This window comes from Olea europaea, chromosome 17, assembly GCF_002742605.1.
Source record: "Olea europaea var. sylvestris chromosome 17, O_europaea_v1, whole genome shotgun sequence".
NCBI classification, from domain to species: Eukaryota; Viridiplantae; Streptophyta; class Magnoliopsida; order Lamiales; family Oleaceae; genus Olea; species Olea europaea.
Genome location: NC_036253.1, coordinates 2301327 through 2312886, shown reverse-complemented (window position 1 = coordinate 2312886; position 11560 = coordinate 2301327). Strand labels below are relative to the sequence as shown.

General features: G+C 35.8%; 1 protein-coding gene across 1 annotated transcript; it reads right to left on the bottom strand.

Annotated features, from left to right (window-relative positions):
• Window positions 1-1882: 1882 nt before the first annotated feature.
• On the bottom strand, window positions 1883-2467 carry LOC111365508. The gene has a single exon (XM_022986064.1). The coding sequence runs from the start codon at window positions 2465-2467 to the stop codon at window positions 1883-1885; it is 585 nt and encodes a 194-aa protein (XP_022841832.1).
• Between the last annotated feature and the right edge of the window lie 9093 nt (window positions 2468-11560).

Genomic DNA, 11560 nt, shown 5'->3' with positions numbered 1-11560 from the left:
GGGATTCACACACCCCCAAACTTATTTTCTTTTCTCTTTCACATTGTGTAATCTAAGGTTAATCTTCAATACTAATCTCTTACACCACTCAAGTTTGATTAGATTTTACTGATTGCATTTCCACATGTCAACAAATGAGGATTCTACTTACCTTTGACTGCTTCAACCACTAAAAATTAACCAAGTTACTAACCTCTTGTCAAAAGGTCAAATCCTCTAAAATGAGTGTTCGGTGTTTAAGCAAGGCAATTTTTTTTCCACCTCTTGTGCGGACGTCATTCCCTTAAGCTTTCTATGTGACCCCTGTAACGAGTTTTAAGTCGATAACTCCCAAATCAAATAAATTTAGGGCATAAGGTTTTAAACCCTTGCAGGCTTAATCACTCAAGTCATAAAGGCTACGAAGAAATAATTCACAATGAGATTATTTAAACTATTCTCATTAGGATCTTTATTTTATTTTATTTTTTATTCTTATTTTTACAGTGCTTAGTACAATGCCCCTTATTAAACTCGCATCCTCGAAAATCGATCTCTAACTTAAAGTTTTCACACAACTTTTATCATATTAGTCTCAGACGGTCCACGCAAAAATTGACACACACTGAATTCACATTTAGCTCCAAGTTTCTCCACAATAGTGCAATCCTCCAAACATTCTAAATTTGGTTTAAGGGTATACTGATGTTTAATGGTCGTTTGGGTTTAACAATCTAAGTTCTCTAGTCCAACCTATAAACATGAATCCACCTGTTCATGCACAACGCTACAATCAGCTCACATGCAAAATAATTTCCGTTTCACATGAATAAGTAAAAAATTGACTCACACACGTAACTTGTCCACAATTCATAAACCAATGCATGTTCTCATTAATAAAAATCATTGTCGGCAAGGCTATCTAACTCACACAAGCATGCTGAACATGATTTTTTTTAACAATGAAAACAATTAAAAAAATGCACACAAATCACACAAAATAAAAGATTAGGTAATTAGACAACTTATTATACACTCCCCTCAAACTTAAACTGAACATTGTCCCCAATATTTTGATGTTGAATTTGATGGACGCTTCTTCTCGTTTTTTCCCCCAAACTTGAGATTTATCCAACTTCTCCTTATTAATGTTGGTTTGATTGTTCCCCGACGTCATGTTCCTAAAAATTAAAAAATGTAGATATTAAACTCATAGAACAAGTGTTACTTAGCTCGAACATCAATAATCAATTTGATTATTAAAAGACCTAAGGGGGACGGGGTAGGGCTGATGAATTTCTAAATAAAAATTTTGAAATAAAATAGACTATCCTATAATTTAAAAGAAATAAAATAAAATAAGTGAAAATGTAAAAATGCTTGGGTTGCCTCCCAAGAAGTGCTTCTTTATAGTCACTAGCTTGACTCAACCGCAACGCCTACGTTGGATCCTTATGTGGCACATTTTTCTTGTTTTCGAACTTTACCCTCGACTTTGTATTCTCCTTCATTGTAAAATGGTGAACAACGTTATGTGGTTTTGACCCCGGTATGACCTTCAAGACCTCTTTTGGTTTGACAATGCTTGGAGATTTCAAAGGTTTATCCACATGCTCTCTTTTTTGTCAGGTGGGTCAGCTTCTTAGGCTAAGATGAAATTCACCGCCTTCTTGGTTCCCAAGTCATTACCATCAGTAGATGCATCCCTTGCTGAGTAACTGATTGTCATGTATTGCACTAACGGATCATATAGTAATTTTCCTTTTCCTATGTTTCCTGAAATTACTTCAGCTGATTGGATCATTTTGCAAATGTCAACTTTTCCTTTTTCTGGGGCTTTCTTTTCTTAATGGATGTTGAAAGTTACTTGCTTTTCATTAACCCGTAGTGTCAACTTTCCTTTTTACACATCAATCAATGCTCTTTCATTTGCCAGATAAGGTCGACTAAGAATTAACAGTACCTTTTCATCCTCCTCCATGTGCAATACCGCAAAGTCCACCAGAAAGATGAACTTATCAACCTTCACCAACACATCTTCAATAATGCCCTTGGGATATGTGATCGATCTGTCTGCCAGTTGCAAGGTAAGGGTTGTGGGTTTCACTTTTCCAAGACCCAGCATTTTGAACACCGATAGGCACATCAAGTTTATGGTAGCTCCAAGGTCACACAGTACCCTATCAAACGTGATACCACCAATATTGCACAAGATGTTGAAGCTACCCGGATCTTTCAATTTGTGAGGGAGTTTCTTCTGAAGTATGGCATTACATTCCTCTGTCAGCTTAACAGTCTCGAACTCCTCCAACTTTATCTTCTTTGATATCACTTCCTTTAAGAATTTGGCATAGTTAGGCATTTGGGCCAAGGCTTCTACAAAGGGAATGTTGATGTGGATTTTCTTAAAGACCTCCAGAAACTTTGCAAATTTCTCATTAAACTCTTTTTGCAAATACCTTTGCGGAAATGGTGGTGGTGGCTTCATGATAGGTGGGTTGTCCAGAAATGAAATTGAGTAAGGTTTATAAATCTTCTTTTTTGCCTCTGCCTCAGTTTTATGCTCTTCGGTCTGATGTACGCACCACAACCTCTCTAGGCTTGCGTTCTTCAACTACTTTACCATTCCTTAAGGTGATAGCATTGCAGTGTTCCCTTGGGCCGACCTCCGTATCACTGGGAAATTTCAATTTTTATTGGGACTGTATCGCAGTTGCTATCTGACCAATCTGTACCTCCAAATTCTTCACTATGGCCCCAAGTTGGTAATATGAGTCTTAATGTTGTCAAGTCTTGCATCATCTTTGTTGTACCTCGATCTAATTTCCAAAATGAAGGTTCCTAAAATATCTTCTAGTGATGGCTTTCGTTCAGACGTCTGATTGTTGAACCCTTGATAGTAGTTGTTTCCTGAGTAGTTTTCCTTTTGATTGAAGTTTTGGTCGTTCACATACTGAAGTTGTTCATTTTTCTTTTCAGTTTTTTGGTATGCAGTGGATGTAGCCAGAATAGATTTTGATTTCTTTTACGATCCATGTGAAGTCAATGTAGCTATTTGATTAGTGAGAGATGACATTTGAGTTGTAAGGGCGGTAATGGGATCCACCTCATAAAGGCCAGCAACTTTCTTTGCACTTGAACGCTCCCTCGGCCATTGATAGCTATTATTTGCAATCTCATCCAATAATGCATAACCCTTATTTGGAGTCTTGGATAATAATGCACTCCCTGCTGCAGAATCTACCACTATCCCCGTCTGACCATTCAAACCCTTGTAGAAGGTTTGTATCTGCAACCAATTCATGTAACCATGCTGAGGACATCTTTTGAATAGATCTTTATATCTCTGTCATGCCTCATAGAACGGTTCGAAGTCTAAATGTCAGAATTGCCCAATTTCACCTCGCAATTGCACTACCTTCAAAGGTGGAAAGAATTGTGTAAGAAACTTCTATGCTAACCCCTCCCAAGTTGTGATGGATCCATACGGCAATAATTGGAACCATACTTTAGCTTTGTCTCTTAGGGAAAAGGAAAATAGATGGAGTCAGATTGCATCTTTAATAACGTCATTCATTTTCACTGTATCACAGATCTCTAAAAAGGGCCCCAGATGAGCATTTGGGTCTTTTGTTGGAGCTCCTCCAAACTAATTCTGTTGCACCATATGTACAATTCCTTGCTTCAGTTCAAAGCTGTTAGTAGCAATAGCTGGGCGTGAAATACCGGAGTAATTTTCGTTGACAACTGGTTTGGTATAGTCCCTTATATCCCGTTGTTGACCATTCCAATTATTCTAATTTGTTATTGGTGGATCTTGTTCTGCCATTGCTTCACGGTTGTGTCTCTGAATACCCCCTTAGAAGGTGGAATGTACGTTCTATATCAGGATCAACATGTAGTAAGTCAAGATTTCTCACCATTCGCATAAATAGCTGAAAATAAGAACAAGGAAGCTATTAAAATAGACACAATACAAATAAAAATAAATAAAAATTAAAGTTATGATAGAAATCCAAATTAAAATGAAAGACAATTAGTAATAATATCAATCGAATTCAAATGAATCAATCATCGGCAACGACGACAAAAATTTGTCACGCGATTTATGCAACGTGATTTTATATCGCAAGTGTACGGTGTCACGTTTTTAATATTGTATTAGAATAAGAGTGTCGAACCCACATGGATTGATATTTGAATCCTATCGAGTGCTATAGTTATTTTAACTTTCACTTTATTTAAACAATCAATTTTTTAAACGATATTTTATTGCTAAATTAAAATGAATGAGATGAACGATGCAAAGTGAACAAAAGCAATTTGTAAAGTTTCTTATTAAATTATGAATGCCTAGGGAGTGATTTCACCGTACTATCGACAATGTTTTACAATCGCTATAACTATTTATATCAATCTTTTCAAAATTTATAGGCAAGAACTCTAAATTGATTTCATTTCCCTCTCTCGAGCACCAAATAGAATCTATTTTTATATTTTAATTCCAATATCTCTATTCCAAACTAAACATATAGAAATTATCAAAACACCTAGTTCTTTAAGTGGAATTAGCTTCAAAAATTCGCACTCTCTCGAAATCTAGGTTATGTTATTCTTAGATCATGCCTAAATTTGCTTTTCTCGAGCATCGAAATTTAAAGTATCAAATCAGTCAATTAGTAGTCAACTAATTGAAAGCATTGTGTAAGAACAACATAAATAAATAACCGGAAAGATTAATTGAAATAATTATATAGGAATTAAAACATATCTAAATAGACTACATCAAATCCCTAGGATTAAAGTCTAGTTCATAATGGAATTGATAGACATGATAAAATACACAATAAAGAACATGGAGAAGAAGTATGGAATAAAAGAAAAAACCAGTTGTGTTACGTGAATTCTTCCCTCAATCGTTGTCAATCTTCTTGCAATTGCTTTTGTTGATCTTTGCCTCTTGAGATTTTCTCCTTGCAATCCTCTATTTGCCCTCTCGAAGAAAAAGAGCCGTTCTATTTGTCCCCCTAACTTAAGTAGTATGATGGATTTTATTTCCACAAAAATTTATGTCAAAAAGGAATCTGTCCAATTTTTTTTCAAAAAATGCCCATGAACGTGCTGCATATCACTTCTACGTTCTGCACATGAAATTCAAGCCCGTGCGCGCGTGTGAGAGTATTGGCCTGCACATGTGCTCCATTTTGAAAATTGTCCGTGTGTTGCACTTTGGTCCCTATAGTTCATTCTTCGTTCCTTTTGGTTCATATTGACATCTTCTTGATCTTTCATCCTCCAATACTATTTAATTGCCTCTAGCTCTTCTTAAATCATCAACATTAGGTCTGAATCAACTCTTGGTACTTTTCGATTCAGTCCTCGAACTTTTGATTAAGTCCAAGTTAGCAAATTTCCCGCTATTCTGTCTAATTTCATTTTTTGCCTCAAGTTACATCTAACAAGCAAAATATGTATGAAGTTAAGTATCAATTCATTATAAATAACAAAAATTACTCTAGTTTAATTAATGAAATAAGTGTATAAAATACACTTATCACTCTCCCTTAGGTTAAGTAGTATGATAGATTTTATTTTCATAAGAGTTTGTGTCAAAAAAGGAATCTGCCTGTTTTTTTATGAAATATGCCCATGTGTGCACGATACACTTTCTTGTGCGCGCGCTGCATACTGCTACAACTCTTTGTATACGAAATACAAGCCCGTGCGCACGGCCACTATGAAATCTTTCTATGTGTCGCACTTTGGTCCCCAAAGTTCATTCTTCGTTCCTTTTAGTTCATATTTGATAGCTTCTTGATCATTCATCCTCCAACACCATTTAATTGTCTTTAGCTCTTTTTCGATCATCAACATTAGGTCCGAATTGACTCTTGGTACTTTGCGATTTAGTCCTCAAACTTTTGATTAAGCCCAAGTTAGAAGATTTCTCGCTCTTCTGTCCAATTTCATTGTTTTTGCCTCCAATTGCACCTAACAAACGAAATATGTATAAAGTTAAGCACCACTTCATCCTAAATAACAATAATTGCTCTAATTTAATGACTAAAATAAATGTATAAAATACACTTATCACAATCGCGAAGAGTTCACACAAACTTTAGAATCATCACATCAACACATTTCATTAAAAAGAACTTGCCTCATTAAATAAAATGGATTCATTACAAAGGAAAGCTACTACAGTGATGAGCAAGGAAGATTGTGGCGAAATTTATAGAACAACTTCATCTTACTAGGGCTCAGCTTCACTTCCTCCACCATTCGAGTTCTCAGAACCATTCGAATGGGTGGATGTCTTAGTTGGGAGGAACTCTTCATTCACAACAACCAGATTTACTTGGGGATATAGCTTGCCAATCTTCTCAAAAACTTCATTATATGTGACCGTTCTCCAGTATAAACCGAGGTCGCCCTACTCATATGTCTTATGGAAATGTACCACGTAGTAGTTTACTACTGCCTCCCCTGCCCCACTCAACTATTGATGTATCTTAGTGACATTAGTAGTCTGCTCGTCTATCTGAGCCTTCAACTTCACCTTATCTTTATTGGTCACCTCCAAGGATGACGAAGCTATCTTTTGTAAATTGTCAGAGTTTTCGACCCGCTTTGTCATAGCATTCACCTCAGTTTTGTAAAGGTGGACTTCATTTTTTATTTCTTCATTTTCAGTAGTGAAAAGCTTGATCTTCGACTATGTCTCAACATGCCTCACTTTTAAAAGCCTTAATGACCTCGTCAGCAGTAGAGGCCTCAGCGATCAACCTTTTTGCCTCTATCTCCACATTAGCAACCTTTTGGCCAGATTCCTTATTCAACCGTTGCAGTCTTTTCATGTCTATTTGGAAATTTAAGAAGGGGCCTTGTGAGCGCGCCTGCAGAGCGAGGCCAGCCTCCAGCATGTCAACCGAGTCACAGGTCTGTACATAAGAAGAAGACTTATCAGTCCAATACTTTTGATAGATCTTTATAACCTCTTGGACCTTGGCAGGGAGCATTCCTGAAACCGCCTAGGCCATTTCATCAGACTTGTCCCCTAGAAAATTTTTTTTCCCTCTGAAAAGACCACTGAAAAGCCACCTTTGTCAGCCTTTTTGCCTTTTTTCCTTTTTATGAGTTCTTCTTTCCCCTCATTCACCTCCCCGACCTCTACCATTTTCATAGAGGAAATGGGGTCTACCTCGATGGGTTTTCTCAATGACTCATCGATCGTCGTTTGTTGTTTAGGGGGAGTAGGTTCGATGTTCTTGGTCAAAACAAACTTTTTCTTTTGGGTGACCCCACAGAAGGCTCATCTGTTTCCTTCCCCTTCTTATCAATCTTTTCCTCTAAGGAAGGTAGGTTCAACTTTGACAAACGGGATAGCTCGTTTATCTGGTTCTTGTAAATGGAAGAGCTAGAGCTCATTGGCTTTCTTTTTTTCTCTTTCGACAGACGCCTCGCATAAAACATGTGAGGTTTGACATATTTGTTCTTTATAACGTTGCTCTGTAGGAAAAGCATAAGAACCGTAAGTACATAAAAAAAGTCAAACCAAATTGCCAAAAGATAGGAAGAGGCGATGACTTACCCTTGGTTGCCATTAATAGATGTGTTACAAATAAGGCTCACTTTCCAAGCATAGACTTAAAGTACCTTTTCGCATGGGACAGTTCATAAATGGCTTCGATGGTAGCCCACTTAGAAAGTTCAAGCTCAAATTGGTTAACTACAACTACATAAAGCACACTTCAAAAACAAATACAAAGGCTCAACAAGCAAAAATTCTTCAACTAAAATTGAACTCACTATACTTAAGGATCCGAGTCTCCCAGATGAAGGGCGAATGCGGATCCTAGGATGTTCATACAGTACCATCCCTTGCAATCCTCCACTTCACTAGAGGCTTGGGGTTGGGAAAATGTTTGAAAAATATGGGGAGACGTGTCTTTACCAAGAGTGACCTTCTTTCAAAGAATGAAGGCCCCTGTTCATTGGCTCTATGCCTTTGGGACCGATTGGGCGAGAGTTAGTTATATTGCCTAATGATGTACCTAAAAAATGGGTGAAGGGACAATTTCATTTTCCCGCTCGAAATTGCCTTGCTCACCACCATGCACCCTTGCCTGGGGTAATAGGTTCCTCATCTAGGTTCGAGATAAACAATTATATAGTATCAAGGATTTTATACCTCTTCCTAAAGGTCTCCAGCTCACTCTCCTTCACAGAAGTTGGCCATAATGAAGCCCCACCTAACATTGTAATCTATGGAGCCCTCCTCCATCATCCATACGCTATGAGGTCCTACCATTATGTCCCTGATCCTCTTAGTTGGAATTAATGGAAGCAAGCCAGCCGCATCACAAACCAGTGTCATATCCATTCTTTCAGACGACCTCCCTGTATTTTCTTCCTTGAAGATGATGCCATTGAATAGCTACTCCATAGCACTAATGAAAAAAATATATGAGGTTCTCACCTACAATAATCACGAAGAGATAGATATACGAACAGGAATATTCGTTGGAGCAACAACAACAATAACTGAAACGTTCGAAATAAAATTATCAAGGGTTTTGGGAGATTTTTGTAAAGTAAAAAGGTAAAGAATGACTGATTTCTTCCTTTTATAGGCAGCGTGAGTGGAGCATCACCGTTTGATTGAACCAGATTTAATCCTGGTCGAAAACCTGCATCACCATCATACACGTTAAATTCAAAGGGCGCCCTACAAAAACTCAAATGAACGACTCTAATGGATCCGTTAATCACACAACTAAGGGCTCGAGTGACCTTTACCAACTATAACAAACACCATCATTGAGCAATGAATGTGCATGCAATGCATCGAGCAACTGTCCAGAAAACTGTAGGTTACGCAACGAATACATGGCCTATAAGTAAGATTGACACAATAAGTCTATGTGTTCCTCATCAAGCAAATGTAATACTATCGTAAATCTGGTGGCAAAGTTATAATTCGATGTAACTTTTTCAAGGATCTATCTAACAGTGTCATCCGAATGGTATTGCATCTTAAAAAATTTCAAATATTAGAATGTAACAACCCAAATTTTCATAAATCTTGTATCTATAGGTGTTACCAGAATTTTCTTTACTTTATACTAGAGGCGGAAATTGAATAAAGAATAAATTTGCTAATAACTGAAATATTTAAAATCTGAAACTAAACATGAAATTTAAAAAAAAAATGTTCATCAAACAAATTTTTCTTTGAAAAAAAATGCATTCGAACAAATTTAAGCTAACTAAAAATTTAAAAACATGAAAGCGTAACATTTATCTTTATTCTTTTTATCATTTTCCTTCAACCCACTTGGCAACCAACATCTTCATCCCACCACAGCTCCAATCGACTCGACTATCCTGTAAAATTTTGTAAGAATGAGTATTTAAAATACCCAATAAGATACATGCAGTTTCTATACACAATTATATAACAATAAATAAACACTTCATACTACTCTTCTCTTTTGGAGTATATCGGTGACTAGGTGACACACACATCTTAGGTCCTCTTAAATTTCCATAGGATTTCATCTCTCTTTCCAAAGAACCTGAAGATCCACTGATAATTCGTGCATATTTAATTGAATACATAAAAGCATAAGGAAACAACCACTTGTACAAACGTATCTTACCTCCATATTAAAATAATTGAAAGAAATATGATTGCAAGTTCCAAATTTTTGAATTTCCCGACCGAAATTCAGCTTGCTGTCTTCCTCTAAAAGTACTTATCTCTCTCTGCCGGGTGCGTAGAATTCCTATGGAGATGTTTCTGAACTCCATTTGGCTTTTTTTTCTTGTTTTCTATGATGAGTAACTTTGACTTCATAGGGTATATATATGACCAAACAGTAATTAAATTTTAGCGTGGCTAGGATTGAGGAGTCGTATCCCATAAGTAAAAAGAAAATGGATAGGTATGATGTATAAACTATCTCAGTTCTGTAGAATTTTCAGGAGGTGAAAAGATTCCTAACACTAATATCGAGGCTAGGAAGTGGTTTTATATAATAAATCTAGGTTAGGTTAATAAAGATTTTGCTTAATTAAAGTATCCTAATCACGTTAACTCATACAATTAGGTTAAAAATTTGGTAAATAAAATACTTAAACTATGTGGAGACTAATTCTAAATTGGATAATAGTAAGTGGACTTTTGAAATATATCAAAATTTACAATTTACATTTATCATAATCAAAATAGGATCACAAAATTAACATTTATCATAATCAAGATAGGATTATACTTAACAATTAATATTAATCACAATCAAGATAGGATTTTCTACATCGCGCATGTTAAATCACCTAAAATCATAAACCAACTTTACTTAATTATCAACTTAAAGAAAACATTTTGAACTTCAGTATTTTGGGCCTATCAAATTTGAAATAACTTTTTCTCGAATCAAAAACTTCTAATTAATTACAATTTACGAAACAAATCCAATATTGATATACAAAATATCGTTCCATCAATATCTAATTATTTTGCCTAAGAACGCTTTTGGTACGGAATAAAATCTGATTTTAATTTAAGTCAAAGTCAAACAATTAATATTAATTACATCTTTTATGATTTCACAACTTTTTAACTGCACATTTCAAAAACTTCTTTCACAATCTACTAAAAAATCTAATTTTAAATAAAGGGTAATTAGCACAAAACGTCCCTACCTTTCGATATTTTTGTGGAAAACGTCCCTACCTTTCGTTTTTGGCGGATTACACCCCCACTTTTATCTTTTTTTTTTGCGCAAAACGTCCTTCTGTCAACTCTCCGTTAAAATGTTTCGTTAAATTAAAAGGTAATTAGCACAAAAGGTCCCTACCTTTCAATATTATTGTGCAAAACGTCCTTATCTTTCTTTTTTGACATAATTAGCACAAAAGGTCCCTATCTTTCAATGTTATTGTGAAAAACGTCCCTACGTTTAATTTTTTAGCATTTTCACCCCTACTTTTCACCTTTCATTGCGAAAAAGGTCATTCTCATCCATTTTTTCAAGGGTAATTGGCACAAAACGTCCCTAACTTTCAAGTCTATTGTGGAAAACATCCCTACCTTTCATTTTTTGGTATTTTTGCCCTCATTTCAACCTTTCTTTGCGCTGGACATCCTTCCGTCCATATTCCGTCAGTTTTTCCGTTAATTAAAGGGTAATTGGCACAAAACGTCCCTACCTTTCAAGTCTATTGTGGAAAACGTCCATACCTTTCATTTTTTGGCATTTTTGCCCTCATTTCAACATTTCTTTGCGCTGGACGTCATTCCGTCCATATTCCGTCAGTTTTTCCGTTAATTAAATACAAAAATACCTTTTTCTTTCCATAAACAAGGGTAAAATTGTCCTCATCCACTTCACCGCTTTTTCCCGCCATCAACTTAGTCCATAAGTAACAGTAGCAGCAACATGAATCTGAAAATATTTTAAATGACTAAGTTAAATAAAGAAAAAATATCATGAACACAGTATATTTCACAATTCCACAACTACTGTTGCTATCATCTTGTGTCACTGGAAAAATTTAGAAAGACATATTAAATGGG